The sequence below is a fragment of the Dipodomys ordii genome, unplaced genomic scaffold (genome assembly GCF_000151885.1).
Source record: "Dipodomys ordii isolate 6190 unplaced genomic scaffold, Dord_2.0 Scaffold71, whole genome shotgun sequence".
Classification (NCBI taxonomy): Eukaryota; Metazoa; Chordata; class Mammalia; order Rodentia; family Heteromyidae; genus Dipodomys; species Dipodomys ordii.
In genome coordinates, this window is record NW_012267287.1 from 264,657 (window position 1) to 285,939 (window position 21,283).

General features: G+C 56.5%; 1 protein-coding gene across 2 annotated transcripts in view; it reads right to left on the reverse strand.

Moving 5' to 3' along the window:
- Positions 1-10,547: 10,547 nt before the first annotated feature.
- Positions 10,548-21,283, reverse strand: part of Gak (cyclin G associated kinase) — a 46,741-nt gene continuing 36,005 nt past the window's right edge. For both annotated transcript variants that reach the window (XM_013023943.1, XM_013023942.1), the window contains 8 exons: positions 20,776-21,258; positions 20,279-20,455; positions 19,340-19,462; positions 17,103-17,219; positions 12,365-12,586; positions 11,944-12,089; positions 11,159-11,335; positions 10,548-11,073 (listed from right to left, as the gene is read on the reverse strand). In XM_013023943.1, the coding sequence (XP_012879397.1) occupies positions 10,972-11,073; positions 11,159-11,335; positions 11,944-12,089; positions 12,365-12,586; positions 17,103-17,219; positions 19,340-19,462; positions 20,279-20,455; positions 20,776-21,258 (1,547 nt within the window). In that variant the 3' untranslated portion in view covers positions 10,548-10,971. The remainder of the gene's footprint in view (positions 11,074-11,158; positions 11,336-11,943; positions 12,090-12,364; positions 12,587-17,102; positions 17,220-19,339; positions 19,463-20,278; positions 20,456-20,775; positions 21,259-21,283) is intronic.

The following is a 21,283-nucleotide window of genomic DNA, read 5'->3' on the forward strand; positions in this document are numbered from 1 at the left end:
AGGGGGCGCGGGCCGGAGGAGGGGGCGCTGGCCGGAGGAGGGGGCAGGCCGGAGGAGGGGGCGGTAGCCGCCGCTGGTGACCACCGCAGTGAGATGTCACTGTTTCCTCCTGGCCGCGTCGTTCCGTGGGGCTGGGTGGATCCTGCGCCTCACCAGGCCCAGGGAGAGGCTGCGCACCTGCACACATGCGTGCACACAGCCCAGGGAGATACGCGTGTGCACCTGCACAGATGCGTGCACACAGCCCAGGGAGACGCGCGTGTGCACACACCTGCACAGATGCGTGCACACACAGCCCAGGGAGACGCGCGTGTGCACCTGCACAGATGCGTGCACACAGCCCAGGGAGACGCGCGTGTGCACCTGCACAGATGCGTGCACACAGCCCAGGGAGACGCGCGTGTGCACACACCTGCACAGATGCGTGCACACAGCCCAGGGAGATGCGCGTGTGCACCTGCACAGATGCGTGCACACAGCCCAGGGAGATGCGCGTGTGCACACATCTGCACAGATGCGTGCACACAGCCCAGGGAGATGCGCATGTGCACCTGCACAGATGTGTGCAAACAGCCCAGGGAGATGCGCGTGTGCACACACCTGCACAGATGCGTGCACACACAGCCCAGGGAGATGCGCGTGTGCACCTGCACAGATGTGTGCACACACAGCCCAGGGAGACGCGCATGTACACCTGCACAGATACATGCAAACAGCCCAGGGAGACGCGCGTGTGCACACACCTGCACAGATGCGTGCACACAGCCCAGGGAGACACGCGTGTGCACACACCTGCACAGATGCGTGCACGCACAGCCCAGGGAGAGGCACACACACCTGCACAGATGTGTGCACACACACAGCCCAGGGAGACACGCGTGTGCACACACCTGCACAGATGCATGCACACACAGCTCAGGGAGAGGCGCACGCACCTGCACAGATGTGTGCACACACACAGCCCAGGGAGACACGCGTGTGCACACCTGCACAGATGCGTGCAAACAGCCAGGGAGATGAGTGTGCACACCTACACAGATGCGTGCAAACACACACACAAGCACCTGTGCACTATCACACAATGCGCTCAAAAACATGCACACAAACGTGTGGAGACCCATGCGTGCACACACACACAATCACACACACCCCTCTCCGGAAGCCTCCAGAGTTGGGAGGAATCCTGGGTTCTACCAGGTCCCATTTCTCAGAGGCCCTGGCAGAGAGCCCCAGCAGAAGGGAGAGAATGGATGATTGGTCCAAGAGGTCATCATGGCCCCTGGAGTGGGGAGAGGCCAGAAAGGTGAAGGCCAGGGCCTTTTCCACTGAGCTCCCACTTCAGCCAGTTGTGCTGAGTGGACCTGGGGATAACACAGAGTCTCAAGGTGGACAGGTGTCCCAGGACCCTGGGAGCCGCTCAGCACCGGTCAGCTCCTGCAGAGGCTCCGGTGCTGCACCAGGCTGGGTCGCTCAGAGGGGGCCGGTAGGACTGCATTGGCTACAGAGCCCCAGGTCTCCCGGTGGCCCTCCTGCAGGACATGGGAGGCATTGTCTACCTCCGCTCCCCCACTCAGCCTCGGTGTGAGGCTGGGTCAATATACTGGGCCGTGTGCAGACTCAGAGCTAGTGCTCTGTGGTCACCTGTCCAGAGCTGGGCCCCGCTGGGCCCTTCCGGTGCAGAGTATGCAGTGAGTAGTGTAAGGCGAATCATCCCAGAAGTCACATTTTAAAAGATAGAATATTGGAGTCTTTATTATACAGTTAGCAGGCTGCAGGCCGCCAGTTGTTACAAAGGCCTGCAGCACACAAATACACAAAACACAGCTAGGAAACATGCTAAAGAGGAAAGGAGTAACAAGAACAAGACCAACAAGCCAGTTCAGCTCCAATGGAGAGCTGAATTAGGACGCCGTGATGACTGGAGATGAGCCAGGACACAGGACACAGGACAGGATCAGCTAGGCTGGTCCGGGCCTAAATAGGTCGGCCCAGGGGGCAGATCCTCAGGAAATTCCCAGTCCCAGGAAGTGACTGACAGATTCAGTAACCTATCAGCCAAGTGTCCGCCCCTGTCTCCAGGGATCAGGCACACCCATTACCTGGGAGGCAGGTGGTAGGCAGGGGGGTTTTCTTCCCCCAGCATGAAGACAGGATGCCAGACCCTACCACCCACCATGTGGCCAATGTGGCGCCGGCTAGACCTGACCTCGGTACTTCAGTAGCAAAGGGGAGGGTCAGTTCAGGAGAGAAAGATGCTTTCTCCACTGGCATTTCTTCCCTCTACCCTTTCACCAGTCGGACCTGGCCCACAGAAGACCCACAGTGCACCCCAGCAGCCGTCTCGATGACGGCCACGAGCTACCCAGAGCCTAATGGGGGGCTGAGCGTGGAGGAGCCAGTCTGAGACCAGTCTCCCCATTCCATAGCTCTACACACACCCCTGCACCTGGGTGTGGCATAGGTTCTCTGATGGGTTTCCAAGCCTCTCTCTGTCTCTGTGTCTGTCTCTCTGTGTCTGTTTCTGTCTCTGCCCACCCTCCATTTCTCTGTCTTCAGTTACTCTTGGTTTTTGTGTCACAAGCAGGCATTTCTGTCTCTTTCCTCTGTCTCTGTCTCTTGGTCCTAACTCCTTTTAGGTCTACCTACATATGCTTTCTCAGCCCTGAGCTGGGGCTGGGTGTCCAACCAAACCTCAGGCCCTGCTGAAGGAAATAAACAAGAATGGGGGCAGTCTCAGGCCTAACTGACACCGTGGGAACCCTGGGGCCTGAGTTAGCAGGCACACAGAGCTACACACACAACTGCCACCCCTCTGGCTGGCTGGCCGCCTGGACACGCACAGGAGCAGGCTCACCTGTCTAAGAGGAACACACATATTAGTGAACTCTCCAGACATGGCCATGCAGACGGTGGCAGGAGCTTGCAAAAAAGGCTGAAAACGAGGAGGTGAGTTCCAGGAGCCCTGGCAAGCTGGATTCACTCTCCAGGGTGCTGTTGGGACGGGGAGAGGGGGAAATGCCCAGGGTCAGGTGAAGTCACCCCTCTGCTTGCCCTCGGAAGGCTTTCCCCTCCAGACAGCAGCGAGCAGAGCATCTGGGGTTGTCTCCTGCTCAGCCCTTCCCCAGCTCTTCTGGAGGCCCCACACAGCGTCCCCAGGTGCCAATCTGAACCAGGAAGCGCTTGCCTTCAGCTTTGATATGGGATCTGGCTGAGGGAGAGGAGGGGAGGCTGGGGGTGAGGGGTCTAAGTCATACAGCCAAGCCCCCTCAGGCACTCAACCAGTCTTCAAATGCAAGCTCAACAAATCAACCCACCGAATAATTCCGTCTCCAGCACTGGCACCATCTGCGTTGGCACTTTCATGTGGGATTCCATTACTGTCCGAAAGGTAGTGACAGGTGCAAAGCCCCATGGGGACACGTCACTGCTCACCTGAGCAGGGTAGCAGCCCTGGCCCTGCGTGGAGTTAGGACCCCCATGACCTGCTCCCTATCGCTATCAGGTGAAAAGGGCTAGAGGCTGGTGTCTAGGAGCTTCCGTGTGAGCTGGAGCCGGGCGGAGCTGCTGACCTGCCTGCAGTCCTGTGCTCAGCAGAGCCTCAGGCATGTGCACAGTGGCCACCGCCAGTGCCAGGTCTACCTCATGGACAGCTCCAAGTCTGGCCAAGCAGCCTGGGGTGTCGCCTTGGGATTACACAGAAGGGTCCACTTGGACTCCCTGGGCTGTCACGAAGCTTTTCTTCAAGTATCTGGTTGTAGGGCCTGACTTTTGACACCAGCCTTCATTCAGCCTTCCGAGGAGGAAACCTGTGGGGCAAGGCTGTGGGGGCATCTTTGGGACGTGGGGCAGGGGCTGCTGGCATTCGGGGCATTTCTGCTCTCCCTGCCCTGGTGTGAAGAGGGCGAGAAAGCTGAGCTCAGCCTTGCCCAGGGACAGAGAGCTTTCCCACCCCGCTCTCCTTTGGTGACACCCGGTGTGGAGCCATGTCACAAGCAGGTATTTCTGGAGTGTTTCCACACAGAAGGCAGGGGAAGAGCTATTCTGGCTCTGCAGCTGCACAGGATATTCCGGAAGCCCATGGTGCTCGGGCGCAGGATACCCTGGCAGTGGCTGGTTCTTGTCGGCACCCTCGGTCCTAGGCCTTCTTCTGACCGTAGGTGTGGGGCTCATCTGAGATGAGGCTGGGTTAGGACCCGTGGGAGAGGCAGGGCCGGAGGTTGTTCATCTGTGCAGATGCAGTGGAGAGCCGTCCCATTGGGGCCCGGCACCCAGCATAGAATCTTGGCAGCTTGAGGCCAGCTAGGCAGGCGATAACCCTAACACGCACTCCATGGAGACACGTGTGAACCATCTCTCAAAATGCCACTGCTTCAAGGATCCCACTAGACTGGGGACCAGATAGGGAGAGGGAATAAGCAGACAGCTGTCCACAGGGGAGGGCAGCTTGGGCCCCCACACCCCGGAGGGTGGAGAGTCCTCATGAATAAAGGAATGGCACTCCCCTACTTCCAGGAACTGCAGGGGCCCACACAAACATCCTGGGCAGCCACACATGGGCAGCCCCGGTCCATCCCAAAGTAGGAGTGACCCAGGCCTGCCCAGTTATTCACTTGCTCATTTGTCCATTTGCTCGCACCGTGAATCTTCTCAGTTAATCCATCTTCATTGTTTTATTCCAGTGAGTGGCAGGAGGGTAGAGGGGAAAACCCACCAGACGAGACCCGTGCTGGGTCCTCACGGGGTGGAAGGCGGAGAGGTGACGGCTGAGCCCGCCCTCCTCGAAGGGGCCAGCTCTCAGGGTAGCAGCGTTAATCTGCTGGGAGGAAGGAGCTCAGGATCCAGACCCCACTTCAGAACAGGTGCAGATAGATGGGGCCAGGTAGGCAGAGGCAGGGGATCTGATCGTTGTGAGGAAGACCTTCCAGACGGGACATTTTAGGCTTCCAGTGGGTACTGGCCGGACCAGCATCTGGATTACACAAGGCCCCCGGCCTGCTCTGCCTGGCTGTGTGGCCCACTCAGGAGATGCCAGTCCCTGGAGGTGCTCATGGAGCCCTAGGTGAAGGAGGAGGGGGGAGACAGCAGGTCTCAGCCATAACAAAACCAAGAGAAGCAGCTGGGGTCCTGGGTCTTGGGACAGACAGCAGAGGCGGTGGTGCGGCTGCAGCCCCCTGCCCCGGCCCCCCACCGGCTCTCCCTGGGGGCTGCACCTGCCCTCCTCTTGGACTCTGCTCAGTACAACGGACGTGTCCTCTCCCAGTCTCCAGACTTCGGCAGCACTGGCCACTCGTTTTCTTTGCTGAATCTTCAGTGGGGAAAGGGTGGTGGTGGCTCCCAGGCCCCTGTGGAGGGGCCCCTGTGCCTGCCACGGACTTGCTGGGACATCCACGCACAATCTGAAGAGATGTTTTCTGCCGAGTAAGTATCTGGGAGTGGAATTAAGCCACATCACAAACATGTGTAACTTTGTTTTGGAAACTGTCATTTTCTAAACAGATGTTGCCACTTTGCTTCCTTGCCGGAGGAGGGCAGTGACTACAGGCTTGCAGCGCCCTGGTCTGGGAGAGTGGGAGACAGCCTCCAGCCCCTCATCCCCGAGAGCTCACTTACATCCTGCGGCTCGAACTCAGGGCCTGGGCACTGTCCCTGAGCTTCCTTGCCTCAAGGCTAGCACTCCACCACTTGAGCACCATTTCCAGCTTTTTCTGTGTATGTGGCACTGAGGAATCAAACCGAGGGCTTCCTGCATGCTAGGCAAGCACTCTACCACCAGGCCACATTCCCAGCCCTGAACTCTGATATTTTTTCAAAATTTTAATTTTTTCCAAACTTTGATAATTTGGGTATTTCAAGGAATTTGTTCATTTCGTCTAAGTTAGATTTTTATATAAAGTTGTTCATGTGCATTATACTCATAAACTGACACGTTGAATTTAAACCTCTTTGTACAACTATGAGAAACACACATATATTCATTGTACTTAGTATTCTTTTAAGGTTGTATGTTCTATCATAATCTGTCCCTCTTCCTCTTTTCTTTTCTTTTTGGTGGTATGGGGCTTGAACTCGGGACCTGGGTGCTGTCCTTGAGCTTCATCTGCTCTAGGCTAGCTTGAGCACAGCTTGAGCCCCAGATGTTTCTGGCTTAATTGGATTAAGCCTGTGATTAATTGGAGATCCGAGCCTCCTGGACTTTCCTGCCTGGGCTGGCTTGTAACCACCCCCGTCTCAGGAGTAGCTGGGATTACAGGTGTGCGCTACTGGAACCAGGCTTGATTTCCGTTTTTGTTCTGTTATCAGTGACATGCTTTTTGCTTTTTTTAATGATTCCTGCTAATCTGTGCTGTTCCAACTTTCATGAGATACTGCGACAATATTTCACTTTGGATCATAAACACGGTAACGCATTGCTTCAGTAATTATCAAAATATCATAAACACCGTAACGCATTGCTTCAGTAATTATCAAAATGAAAGGGTATTTTGTGTTTATCCACATATTCAGGTTCTGGGTGTTTGGGTCCCACCACAGACAGTTCCAGAACATTTTCCATTTCCTGTGGGCTCCTCATCTTTTTATGTTTGTTACATTTTGCATCACACAAAGCCCAATCTCTAAGGCCTAGGGAGTTTTTTTTGCTTTTGTTTGATACCAGGACTCAGACTCCATTTTTTTTTTTTTGCCAGTCCTGGGGCTTGAACTCAGTCAGGTCTTGGGCACTATCCCAGAGCTGCTTTTGCTCAAGGCTAGCACTCTTACCACTTGAGCACCGCTTCTGGCTTGTTTTTTGTGGTACTGAGGAATCGAACCCAGGGCTTCATGCATGCTAGGCTAGTATTCTACCACTAAGCCACATTCCCAGTCTTTAGACTCCATATCTGACGTTTTCTCTCATTGGCTGGAGCTCTACCACCTGAGCCATGCCTCCAACCCTTGCCTGGGAGAGAGACTGCCTCTCCTCACCCGCTTCCTCCACAGCACCGGCAGCCGGCAGCCCTGTCTGGGCTCCATGTGCTGCATGTTACTCAGGTCCACAGTATTTTGCTGTTTCTCGGTGCCTTGGGAGCAGGGCTGGCCTGCCACACCTGCTGGGCTGAGCGGCGGTGGGCTGGTGTCCGTCTCTCATGGATGGCCTGGGATTTCAGAGCAGCAGGCGTGGGACCTGGTGCACAGGCACCTTTCAGGCAGTGAGGAATTCTGTAAGGTCACAGAGTAGGCTTGTCTTGAGAAGAAGCCGGCTCTCGCAGGTGCTCAAGTTCAGGTCCACGTGCAGAGGCACAGCTCACGGGCAGCAGCGTGCATGGGCATGACCCAGGCCCGCAACGGCCTCCCTGGTTTTCATACAGACCTCTAGAATGCTGTGCTCTCTGTGTGGGACAGACGGAGCCTTCAGATTCCCGCTGGGGGCCACCCACCCGGGCGGGGGTCTGGCCAGAGCCTGTCCTCCCCAGCCTGAGTGGGCTGGGTGGGCGCACATGGGGCGTGGTGACTTCTAACTCCATCAAGACACAGGCTGGGCTGGCCTTGTGCATTACGACGCCCCTGAGTGGCTCAGGGACAGTCTCTAGGTGACCCTGACACATCTCCAACTGTCACTCTCCCATACCACTGGACAGGTCTGGACTCCTGGCCCGGTGCGCCTCCCCGTGCTCCCTGGAGGATTCAGCTAGCTTCTGGTCGTTTCCCAGACCACAAACCTTACTCTGGGGTCTTGGGATGAAGTGAGGACCATGGTCGCCCCATGCTTCTACAGCTCCTGGGACATGCCCGCCTCCCTTGGGCTTGCTGTGTGGGTTTGGAGGCAGGATTCCTGAGGGAATCTGTGTTTGCTGGTGAATGAAGAAGCGGCAATGCTGAGTCCAGGGTGGAGCAGATACTCCCCGACCTGGGTCCAGGTCCCAGTCCCTCCAGGCCCCTGACACACAGCATTTGTAGACCTTTTACCTGGATGCTACCGCCAGGCCCTGTGCCAGGTCTGCCTCCACCATGGCTGAGCGAAGGGCGCAGGAGCGGGGGCGGGGGAGGGCGGGCTGGTGTCCTGGCAGAACCTGTGTCCAGGCTGGTCACTGGGCCATGAGCCCACCAAGCCAGACTCCTTGTTCTTCCCAGGGGGGTTAGTGGCATCCTCCAAACCTGAGGCCGGCGGGGACCCGTTTTCTGCACGTCTCCCGGGAGGGCCTGAGGCTTCTCACTGCCACAAGCTGGGAGGCATGGGGGTTCTCCTCTACGCTGTTCCCCGAGAGGTCGCTGGCTGAGAGGGTGGAAATACCACCCAGAGCCCTCTACGGCCGGACAGCCACCCACACTTCGGACCACTCCACAGCCCCACCCCTGCCCTCGCCTGTGGTGCCGAACAAGCCAGGACTTGAACCGCCAGGGCCAGGCGCCCTGGTGGGTAGGCCCGGCCCCAGGTGGCCGGGCACCGGCATGCACAGGGCTCTGGCCCTCTGCGGGAAGATGGCAGGGGTGACTAAATTGCCAGTCAGGCAGGAATCCCCCACCCCTTCGCTCCCCTCTGACCTGCTCCCCAAGTGCCTTCCCACGTGTGCCCTGGGCCCAGCCTCCTAACTTGCTCCTGCTCGGCCACCGCCCTGCTTCTCTCCCACCTGGAGGTCCAGGCTGGGCTTCCCGTACACTCTGACAGCAGCTCCTGCAGGCTTATCCTGTGGGACTGAAGGAAGTGTGGGGTCGCTGTGTGCCCTGGGGATTTCCTGAGCACCCCTCTGCACCGATTGTGTGTCCCATACAACTGCTTCCCCACCCCTCCGCACAGGTGTCTGCCACAGCACAGCCTGGGCAGGAGCCCAGAAGCCTTTTGTGCCTCAATCTGGGGCAGGGCCTCCCTGCCTGCAGTCCTGACCTCTTCCCCACCCCCTCAACTACAGGGAGCCCCCATGGGGACCCACTGCCCTCAGCCCACCCAGCAGTCACACCCTTGGCTGAGCTCCTACGGGGAGGGGGGAGGGGAGGAGGACCAGAGCCGGAGGGCCTGGGTTCTGGAGCTCACTGTGCAGCGTGGCAGAATGAAAACTGGAGAAGCCTCAGGAGGGGATGAGGTCCAATGCCTGATGCCCACTCGGGGCCCAGCCTGCCCTCTCCACACCGTGCAGGCCACTTCCAGACCACCAGGTCCCACAGACCCCCAACTCCAGATGGGGGGTGACCCTGTACCCACCAGGTCCCCCCAACACAGGATGCCAGTCCCGGTGCTGGAATCCAGATTGACTCTGAAGAAAAAATCTCTGCACCTATTTAGGTTGCTCATTATTTTTTGAAAGAGCTGAATGCTAAAAATAGCGCTGATGCATAACAAATGGGAGTCGTTATCTGACAGAACAGGGCTGCGGCTGGGGCCAGCGGAGCAGGACCAGGTGCGACCTGACCTCCCTCACAGAACCCAGGCCAGCCAGGGGGTAGAGGGCTGCTGAGGGGCAGATCTAGGGCCACAGGCAGCTCTTGCAGCAGCCCCAGAAATAAAACCAGATTAGCAGAGGATGGACACTACCGTCCTCTGGGCACTCAAATGGACAGTGAAGCCCTGGCTGGCCACAGGGCACCGGCAGACCAGACACCTAGGACTCATCCCCACGCTCCCTGAGGTTGGCCTCGCTGCCCTGGCCCATACGCAGATGGGTCTGTGAGGCGGGCAGGGCCCAGCAGCCTCATCTCTCCAGCTCAGGACATGAGCAGTCACTGTAGGCCACACCGCTGGAGTAGCCTGAGTGACCCTGGCTGATTTCTTCTGCAGTTTCCCAGATATCCAGAAAGAGATCCAGCCATGAAGCCGGAATGGGGGACTTCACAAGCAGACCATGTGCCAGGAGTGTGCCTGGCTGACACTATGTATCCCAGCGAGGATGGAGTTACCTTGGCCCCTTCCTTCGAATGCAAACCCGGCATCTGCTGGTCGTGCAGCCCAGGACCAAGCTTCTGTTCCAGTCAGTGGCTCTCTCTAGTCTCTGTCCAACTCTTTCTTTGGTATTGCAGCCCCTTGGGGTTCCATCTCTGACAGTGGGAGTCTCCCACAAGTAGTACTCTGACTCTGTGGTGCCCAGTCAGGGGCAGCATCTGGGCACCTGTCTCCTGGCTCTGTCTCGGCTGTACACAGTGACCAGGGCCTGAGTTTTGCCTGTTGCAGACCAAGCAGGCCCAGGCCACTGGCCTGAGGTCACCCAGGAAGTTCACACCTGGTCAGTAGGACAGGTGTCCACAGGTGACCCAGCCCTGTAGCCCATGCAGTGGGCGGGTCCTGGCGGCCTCAAGCAGCAGCACCGGGGAAGACCGGAGGCTCTAGGCCCTAGGGAGAAGACTCGATGCCCTGGCCCAGGCTCCCTTCTGATCTTCTTTTAGATGTCACCGCCATGGCCCCCGAATCCAGGTCAAGTTCAGTCCGTGCAGGGTGAAAAACTGAGAAAGAAATGGGTTACCCTGTGCCGGAGACAAGAGGTGGCACCCGTGCCGGAGACAAGAGGTGGCACCCGTGCCGGAGACAAGAGGTGGCACCCGTGCCGGACACAAGAGGTGGCACCCATGCCGGAGACCGCAACAGCCATCAGAAAATAGTTTAATTATGTACAGACCATCGTCAGCTGATCACAGAGGACATGAGCACACACCGGCTCTGAGAAGGAACAGAGGAGCAGTGCCACGGGCATGCGCCACCGCGGTGACAGCCACCAGACACCACGTAAAGCACGGGCTGTGACAGCTGTGGAGGGAGCAAAAAAATCAACACTTCTCTGGGACCAAAAGAAAAACGAAACAAAAATCAGAGCTTTGGAATGCATTCTCTCCTGGGCTGTGGACTGGCATCAATCCAGGACTAGTAAGGGACACTGGGGGCCGCCGGTCCGGCCCTGGGGCCTGGCCCCGGGCCACACCCGCCTCGGGCCAGGGGTGTCCCCGTCAGGCCAGCCAGCGGCCTTCGGCTCCGCTCCACAAGCTGCCTTGTGTTGCCACAGCCGTCAGATCTCAGAAGAGGGGCCTGGCGCCCTGGTTCTCAAACTCAGACCAGGCATCATTGAGCTCCATGAAGATCATCTTGGCATACTGCTCGTATGGCTGTCCTGTGGCCTGTGGGGGACAGGTCTGGAATGACCCACAGGGGCAGGGCAGGCAGGACCAACCCAGAACCACACTCCGGGAACTGCACGCTCACCTTGTCGGGGTGCACAACCAGCACTGCGCGGCGGTACTGCTTTTTCACCTGCTCTGGGGTCACCAGGTCAGCCATGCTCACGGGCGTCCAGCGGCTCTCCCCATCCCACAGCACCGTGTGCAGGGTGGACAGCAGGGCACGGATGTTCCTCTCCTTGCCTTCAATCCAGTCCAGGAGCTGGGAAGACACCAGCACACTGAGCCCTGGCTGCGGGGAGCTGTGAGAGGGCTCGCCTGCCCGCCATGGCAGCTGAGGTGGGTCACCACCCGGAGACCACTGGCCACCCCCAGAGGCTCCAGCCCAGCCCAGACAGGACAGGCCAGCTGCCTCAGCCCAACTGAGAGGCCTCTGCGGGCCAGACTTTCACTGAGGACACACACCTACGTCCACGGGCACGGGCTTCTCTGACCTATCACAGGGCCCAGGGTCCAGAGAGGACTTGTGAGTCCTTGGAGGTCTGTCAGGTGGTCCCTCAACATGGCTACACGGTGGCCTGCAGAGCTGACCTTCCACCCAAACCCACAACCTGTCCCAGGGCCCAAGTGGGATCCCTGACGTCCCCACAGTCAAATGTACTGGTCAGGACCTAAACCCCAACAGAAGCTGCTGTCCCGTCCAGCAGGCCAGCCCCCTGGCTCTGACAAGTGCCAGTCTGGCCCAGGCTCTCTCGTCAGCTCTGGGCAAAGAGGGGTTTCCACGATACCGTCATCCACCTCTGACCACCCAGCCCCCAGAGCTGCAGCTGTCCCGGCCTCAGCCCGGGAGCTCGCAGGCCGCCGGCCCACCTTCAGCTTGAGGGGGTCTGTGTCCCGGGCGAGGCCCTGCCTCCGCATCTCCGCCATGGTCCTCGGCCCCTTCCTGTCAGACCTGGAAAAGCCTTGACTCGGCAACAGGTCTTCAAAGTCATTCTCTGAGACCTTCGGCTTTTGAGCTGGAAAATAACAGACACCACTTAGAGAGACGCCAGCCAAGTCTCTCTGACCATTTCCACCCGCTTCTGAGGGCCTCTCTGGACAGAGTCGAAGGAAAACACAACCCAGGTTGTCTTCTAAAGACAGTGGGGAAGCTGTCCTAAGAGGACCTCAGCGATGCCTCCGACGATAGACACACCAGACCCATCTGGACACACGTCCTCCCCAGGGGCCTTAGGGGCCACCAAGAAGGCCGCTGTGCCCTGCTTCCCTGCCCTCCGGGTGCAAGACTCACCGAAGCTGGGGACCCGGACACCCCTCTCCTCTCGGCCCCCAATCACGCTGTAGTTGGTAGGGTAGTGAGGCTTTGGCTGTGCACCAGTTTTGGGGGGCAGCTTAGCTTGGGAGGGCCATGAGGGGCCCTGGGCTGTCGGCCGACTTGTCTGCCAGGTGCTACCACCCTTAGGAGAGGGGGCCGACTTGAGATTGAAGCCCCCCGGAGCAAACCCAGGTGAGCCTGCGAAGAGACCGTAAGACACTCGGCAAAGCATACGAACGAGGGACCACTGCTGTCTCCAACCCCCCCCCGCCCCCGGACAGGCACTGCCACCCACTGGGCCAGCCCCGCCAACGCGGCCCGTGCACAGGGGAAAGGCTGTCCGTCAGGTGGCCACTCCAGCACCACTTTTGAGGGCTAGGCACGCACTTCAAGGGGCTGAGCCCACGCCAGACACCAGGGCACCCTCCACCCACAGCAGCTCACTGCTTCCTCTTGGGTACTGCATTGTACCTCAATGTGAGATGTGGGGCTTGAACTCAAGACCTGGGCACTGTCCCTGAGCCTCTGTGCTCAAGGTGAGCGCTCTACCACTTAAGGCCCAACACCATTTCTGGTTTTTGAGCAGTTAATTGGAGATAGGAGTCTCACGGGGACTTTCCTGCCTGGGCTGGTTTTGAACTGAGATCCTCAGATCTCAGCCTCCTGAGTAGCTAGGATGACAGGCGTGAGCCACTGGCACCCGGCTATTATTCATGGATTTTTGACAAATCCAAGTTCCTTTCTCTGGGGGTAAATGCCAGGGTCCTGTGGTAGCTGGATGTTGGATTCTGAAAGGAACTGATCAAGGGCGGCCTTATGGTTTCAGACCCTTGTTGGGCAGTTGCTCAAGGTGACCAGCCCGATCTCCATGGCTGGGCTGTCACTGGCCTGCACCTGGGCACTGCTTCTGCTGGAATCCTTCCCCAATCTTCACGTCTTCTCACCGGATCGTTTGTCAGATGTGTGTTGTGAAAGTATATCCTCCCTCGGTATCATTTTGATGTTGGAAATTTTTTTTGGGGGGGGGCGGTGGTCGTGGGGCCTGAACTCTGGGCCTGGGTGCTGTCCCTCACCTCTTCCCCTCAAGGCTGGTGTTCTACCACTCAAGCCATAGCGCCACTTCTGGCTGAGGAATCGAACCCAAGGCCTCATGCATGCAAGGAAAGCACTCTAACCACTAAGCCACCTCCCCAGCCCAACCTCGGTGTCATTTTGAGTCTGGAAGCTTTCTACTGTGGGCAGGGCAGCTAGCTCTGTTCTAGTGTCCTGCCTTCCACAGCCACTGCTTGAATAGCTTTTGAAATGAGTTAGTCTTTCTTATGTGGGTTCTTGATTCTGTCCACTGCTCTGTGGCTGGTCCCCTCCATACTAGTCTGGCTCTGGAAGTCACTTTTCCCACTTAACTCTTCCACTTACTATTCTAGCCTTTTCAAGTAAACTGACAGTAAGCTTGGCAGGAGCTACAAAAGCCCTTGGTTCAGAGAACACGGGCAGAGAAGTATTTCCCCGTGGCTATGTGCTGATCTATGAGCGTGGTCTGTGTCGCTGTCATTCTCAATCTCTTCTTCTGTAATTTTCCCACCTAGGTAGGAGCTGTATGTACTTCGTTAGGTTTCTTTGTTCCTGTTTGTGTGTCCCAGGACGAGGGAGGGACTGAACTCGGGGCCTTGTGCTCAGCTTGTCTGCTCATGGCTGGCACTCTACCACATAAGCCACATCTCCACTGGAAGTTTTTTACAATGGTACTGTTTTTAGGTTTGGTTTTCTGCGCCATTGAAAGTGAGTAGAACTACGAGAGATTTTTGTGCTTTGACCTTGTATTCTGTTGAATCCTTGCCTTCTTGTATCCTTGGTGAACAACAGCTCTAAAGACTTCCACGGATCCTTTCGGTTACTATACAATCATGCCATTTTATTTTTTCCTCCCAGTATAAGTGGGAATGGCAGGACAGGCTGCCTTCCTCTATCCTCAGTGCCTTCCATCCTTTGCCGGCAGGTTCGGCCACTGCGCCTGCTCTGGAGACAGCTCCCTGTCACGTCTGCAGAGCGCCGTGGCGAGGCACTGGACTTGCATCGCTGAGACAGTCACGGGAGATTCATTCATTGATTCTGGAGTGCTGAACCAGTCTTGTACTCCTAGAGTAACCCCTGTGGGAGCAACGCTGCTATTTTTATGTGGTGTGTCTGTGTGTCTCAAGGACAGGCCGTGGTCTCTGTTGGTCTTGGCACTGGTGCTTTGTAAAATCAGCAGAAAACAGTGCCTTCTTCAGGTTCTCCATAGATGGAGTGCAACATTTGGCAAAACACTTCAGTGAGTTCAGCGGGGTCTAGAGACTTCCCTTTTCCCCAGGGACCTTTTACTAGGATGTCCTTTTCGTAGCACTTCACACGGTGTCCGTGGTGCCAATGTGCAGACGCTTGCTTCCGTCTCCTTGGAGCCAGGCTCCCCCAGCCACCTGTGCTCTCTCTTCCAGTCAGTCTTAGAAATTGGTCAGTGCCATCAATCTTTGCAAAGAATGAGCCGTTTCACTGATTTAAAAGAATATATGCCCTTCCTTTTGTTTGCTTTGGGTTTATTTTGCTCTTTTTCAACCTTAAGATGAGAACTCTCATTATTGGTTTATTTTGTTGGTCCTGGGGCTTGAACTCAGAGCCTGGGCACTGTCCTTAAGCTTTCTTTGCTCAAGGCTAGCATTCTACCACTTGAGCTACAGTGCCACTTCTGGCTATTTCTGCTTATGGGGTTCTAAGGAATCAAACCTAGGGTTTCATGCATGCTAGGCAAGCGCTCTACCACTAAGCCACATTCCCAGCCCAAGAACTCTCATTATTAAGAGATGTTTCATCTTCCTGGATTTTATCTCCATTCACCCCAATGCACTGTTCTGCTTCTCTGGGTTTCCCTTGCATTATTCACGGTGTCTATCCCTTTCATGGTGAAGAGGTTCTGTGATTTTATCACCATTAATTTCCAATTTGATTCCACAATGGCCAAAAAGCATGCTGTGATTCCATTTTTTTGTCTTGGTAGAGGCTACCTGGGGTCACGGAGAGGACCTGTGGAGCCTGTTGACAGCCAGGGAGATTTTGCTAGGGCTGGTGTGGGCTGCTGGCAGCACTGCCTGTGATGTCAAGTCTTCGCTGCTTCAACCTGGCTTTGCTCTCAGGGCATGAGAGAGGATCTTGGGCTGCCTGAAGGTGAAGGCTAGCTCTGTCCAAACAGATGACCTGGTCCTGAGAGGTCACCCAACAACCTTCAGAGGGCACCGTCTCTCCATGGGCAGGCCTTAGCAGCCTCTCTGCTCAGACCAGTGCCCCAGCCACACAGTGAAGGCAAGGGACAGTAGCCAGAGGCTCTGAAACAGCAGCAGAACAAGAGGAACAAGAGAACAGAGGACGCAGCAAGATCTAGGAGGAGGAGGAAGAGAGGAGCAGCGAGGAGGAAGAGGAGTGGAGATGGGCAGGGGCCAGCACTGAAGAAGAGGGGATTTAAGAGGATCAGAAAACCAAACACAATGGGTTTCTCAGAAAGGGGTGTCAAGAGGTTGGTGTGGGACCTGCAGGGAGAGCTGAGCCCACAGCCCCCCCAGGGGAGGCTAGGAGAGGCCGTGACACAGGGCAGGTGCCAGAGCCAGCCAGTCAGCACCAACACACATCCAAGTACAGGAGGAGGAGTGGGTGAAAGGCACGAAACAAACCTGGAAACTAAACAGTCATTCTCTACTTGGGAAACCAGAAACAGGATAAGAACTGCCTCCATTTTGCATTGCCTCCTTTGCTTGGAGCCGTTCTTTCCTGCAGCTTCCTTGGATTCCAGGAGGAGGGGACTGATGGACAAACATTTCCTGACAAGAACTGAGTCTGCTGCTCAGGCAGCAGCAATGTTGTCTTCACACTCAGACAATGAGCAACCTGACCATACCTTTGACCCCACATGCCCAATACATACACATCTCTCTCTCTGAGCTCCACTTCTCTAGTTACCTAAAGCTTACATCCAGCAAATGCTTACTCCTCCTGTACAGCATGACCATGCTGAGTAAATCCTTTCCCGACTTTTCACCCCTACTATTTGCTGTCTTTGGGGTGAGTGGCCGGACCTAAGTCAGGCTCCTCTCTTAGACAGAGTGCAGGGCTCCAGGGAGCTACACCCAGAGGCAGCCTTGATGTGTGTGGTGGAGCAGTCTGAGGGTCTGGCCAGGCCCAGGCAGGCATGGAAGCTCATGGTAGCTCCGAGAAGCCAGGCAGAGCCTGACCCTCTCCTAGGCGGCTGCTAGGCATCCTGGCACAGTTTTTTTTTTTTTCCCCAGTTGGTCAGGTTTTTTTTTTCCCAGTTGGTCGTGGGGCCTGAACTCTGGGCCTGGGCGCTGTCCCTCAGCTCTTCAGCTCAAGGCTAGCGCTCTACCACTTGAGCCACAGCACCACTTCCTGCTTTATCTGCTTATGTGGTGCTGAGGAATCGAACCCAGGGCCTCATGTATGCTAAGGCAAGCGCTCTACCACTGAGCCGCCTTCCCGGCCCCTGGCACAGATCGTGACTCCTTTATGCCCAACGGTCCTGTTGCTGCCATGAAGCCTTGGGGCAGTACCCGTGCAGCAACTTCTGGCTTTAGCCAGTGCCTAGACTGGGAGCAGAGGCAGATCACCAGGCCCAGGCCTGGGACCCTGGTGCATTTACACACACAGCCGCCCTCCCTCCCCCCTGCCACATCACCTTGTACACCAGAGCCCAGGTCCCCAAGGTCAGCAAATGGGTCCAGACTCTGAGGCTTAGTCTGGCTGGGCTGGGGGCCAGGAGGGGCTGGCTGACCTCCAGGAGAGAAGAGGGCGCCTAGGAAAGGGACAGAGAATTAGACTGATGGCACCAGCAGTGAAATGTAACCTCCAGAGCTCCCCCCCCCCCATGCCTCCTGAGTCTGGCCGCTGCTGCCCTGGGTGGCAGCCCCCAGCACACCCCCACCGAGCTCAGCTGTCTCCAGTGTCTCTAGTGCACATACCATACCATACCTTATAGGAAACACCTGAAAACCGAGAGAGGCCCGCTACACTGCTCTGCTTCCCCAGCGCCACTTGCTGACGTGTGTCTAAACTGCGAGTGCTCTTGATCACACTGCGCATCACAGTGCACACTTGAGAATATCAACTATGAAACTGTAAAATAGTTAAATTGTTGTGTGGCTACTTATGACACATTATACAATTATCAAAAATAATGGTTGTTCAGGCCAGGCATGGTGCTGGCTCCCTTCCCATCACAACTCTAATTCAAAGGTAGAGCTTGGGAAGATCATGGTTTGATCTGCCTGGAAAAAATTAACACCACCAGCCGGGCTCTGGTGGCTCACGCCTGTAACCCTAGCTACTCAGGAGGCTGAGATCTGAGGATCAAAGCCAGCCCAGGCAGGAAAGTCTGTGAGACTTTTTTTTTTTTTTGGTGAGACTCTTATCTCCAATAAACCACTGGAAAACCAGAGGTGGTGCTGTGGCTCAAGCGGTAGAGCGCTCACCTTGAGCTGAAGAGTGCAGGGACAGCGCCCAGGCCCAGAATTCAAGCCCCACGACCGACAAAAAAAAAAAACAACAAAAAACAAAAACAAAAACCCCACACCACCTTAGCTCCACCAACAAGCCAGGCATACACACACACACACACACACACACACACACACATATATGTATGTATTCCTATATATACATAATGGACATATATACACATATAGGGCTCTCTATATAATCCCAGCTATGCAGGAGGTACAGCCGGAAGGACCATGGCCTGTGGTAGAGGCCAGGCCCAGAGACAAAAACATAAGATCTTATTTTAAAAACAACTAAAGCTATAAAGCACCAGAATCGTGGCTCAAGTGGAAGAGCATCTACCTAGCAAGCTTGAAGTAGGCCCTGAGTTAAAAATCTCAGTACTACCATAAAAAGCCATGATGACTACTTACACATAAAGAGCTCTCATGAAACAACAAAAAAGAATTTCCTATGTGAAAAAGGAGAATAGAATATGAATCTTGAAAAGAAATACAAATAACTAAAAAAAAAATCACAGTCAACTACAATTGTAACAAAGGAACACAAATTAGAAGTACTGATGAGCTAGTAAATGGGTAAAATGTTTAAAAAGTTATCAGCCAATCTTGGTGAAAATGAAGGCTAGGAGTTGCTTCTGTGCAAGTAAGAATACTGAATCAACAGGGATGGGTGTCCAAGCCCTGTAAACAGGATTGTGTTGGACCAGAAGATGCCAGCAAAGTGAGAATTACAGAAGCTCATAAATGTGAACCATTCCATCAAATTCATGTCCCAGACAAGGTATGTGATATCGATCATGGCGCAGAGGGGACACAGCCCGGCCTTCCAGGTATCCTTTGGAGATGCAGAGCTGCCACAGGTCACAGAAAAACACAGAGGTGTGATGTGGGCAAACAGCGCACTGACTGTACTCAGGGTGCAGTTTCCAAGCACATTCAATGCAAGGGGTCCAAAGGCCTAACTCCTCTGAACAGCTAATGAATGCCAGGGAGCAGCAAAAGGGGTTTGTTTGTTGTTTTTTTGGTGGGGAGGAGCCAGATAGTCATTATAATCCATGTATGTTATGTAAAAGTGGTGGAACTACGCAACTTGCAGGGTGGGGCGGGAAGGGGACAGAACAAGGGAAGGAGTGGCAAAGATCAAGATGCATTGTTCTCGCAATCAAGTATAACTACTTACTCGTACCTTTTAAGGCACTCAAGGAGAGAAAGGGCCTTCCAGCAGGGACTGTCTACTCTCCAATCAAACACCAGACAGCTCTGCAGCCACCACAAGCAATCTTAAGGCTGGCAGCAGACATGCAGGCACCTGGGAACAGGCCCAGCAGCCAACCTTTCTCTTCTAGGGCACGTCACGTAAATGGCCACAGGTGAATGACTGGGAGTCCAGCTTCCCGTGGGCCAGGGGTCATACCTTCTGGAGTGGGTGTAGGGCCCGGCCCAGGCCCCGGGGCCTCTGTCCAGGCCTCCCACCCTCCCAGCAGCTCTGGGTGGCTGGAGCAGGCTGTCACCCTGCTGGGCTCTGACGGAAGATCCCCTGCAAAGCCGAAGGAGTACGGAGTGTGGCGCATCTGCAGTTCACCCAGGTCCTCTTCTACACAAACCGTAGGTGAACGCCAGCTATCCTGGGGAACCCTGAGGAGGCCCCGCTGGGGCTGCTGTGTACACTCCAGAGAGGAAGGCTAGCGCTAAAATGAGGCATTGCCAGCCCTCCTGAAGATCACCACACAGCCACTAATGGCCAGGGGGGAGAGAAGGGGCAGAATGTGGCCACGCCACAGGCCAGCGACGGGAAGCCAGCTGTCTACAGGAAGCGTGCGACGTCCCAGACGTCCCTCAGCATCCCCATGGTGGGCGATGCCCACCCTCTTCCTGGAACCTGGGGCAGTCCTGTCCCCACCGGGACAGAGTGGCTGTGGACTGGCTCTGGCCAACAAGAGACCCATGGTGGTCTGTGACCCCCAAGGACACATCCTGGCCTGCTGCCCAGTGCTCAGAATGACGCTTCCTCTTCATAGTCTCTGGCTACATGGCCTGGCCCGCTGCTCCAGGCCTAGCCCTCCCCACAGCCTCCTCCCTCCCTCTTCCCAGCCGCTGGCTCCTGGACCCCAGCCTCCCACCCCCATCATAGCCTCAGGCAGAGGTGACCCAGAACCTGTTCCCAGGTTTGAACGGACAGCTAGGAGAGACAAGGGAAAGGCACCAGAGTCCTAACCTCAACAGCCAAAGGCGTTGTAAAAGCTCAGAGAGGCAAAGGCCTTGTGTGTAGCCCAGAGCTGGCCCCTCCCTGCCCACCACTCCAGAGTGGCCACCAGGGGGCTGTCTAAAGCAGCAACTCCAGAAGGACACTCACCTAGAAGCAGGAAGGCAGTGCTGCAGGCTGGGGGTGGGGCGCTGTGCGTGGAGGGAAAAGCAGGCAAGGCCGAGGCTGCAGTGGAGTCGGAGCTGAGAAAGTTGCCGAAGAGATCAGGCTCGGAGCAGGGTTGGGTGTTGGCGACGGACGGTACCACAAGTGGGTCAAATGGGTCAGCTAGGAGAGACGGGCAGGGAAGGGGGGCAGCAGGGCATTAGGGGCAAGCAATGCTCAGGGGCCCAGCTTCCCGCCCTGAGGCTTCCGCCCTCCGTGGGAAAATGGCCTCCAGGAGGTGCGCCCCGGCCACCACGCTGCCCTCCAGGGGCACACCAGTAGCATGGCGACATAGCAGCACCCACAAAGGTGCGGCTGCTGGTCCCCGGCCTGGGGGCTCGTTGCAGGCGCAGCTTCTCCCGGGGCCTGGGTAACAGCCACCGTCCCCTCCGGCCTGGCGGAGCGGCTAGGCCCCACTCACACTGCAGAACAGAAGTGCATACCAGCGGCAGGGGCCCCTCCTTGTGGGGCGCTCTGCACGCTCAGGGGGGGAGCTGGGCTGGCCAAGAGCAGGGGGGCTCCACCGTCAAGAAGGTCCCCCGGGGGCCCGATGGGGGCAGACTCGGGGGGCCCAAGGAGGCAGCTGAGCAGGTCAGTGTTGCTGGAGGGGGCCCCGCAGGCCTGGGAGGGGGCGGCAGGCCCAGGGTCCGCCTCTGAGTGCAGCCCCAAGAGGTCGACGCCCTCTTCTTGAGACTGAGGCTTCTGTGGTGTGGCCGCTGTGGCTGCCTCAAATATCAAGTCTTGTTGTCCGGCCGTGGCTGCCGGGCCTGGTGTGTCCTCAGCAGCCCCTGGCTGCTGGTCCCTGCAGGGGGACGGGGACCCCTCCCCCCCGTCGGAGGCTTCGCTTCCATCTCCGTCTAGAATCAGGGCAGAGTGACTCTCCTTAGGAGAGGTGCTTTCTGTACCCGTCTCTGGTTCTCTTTCCTCTGTGAAAGAAAACAAAACCTTAGG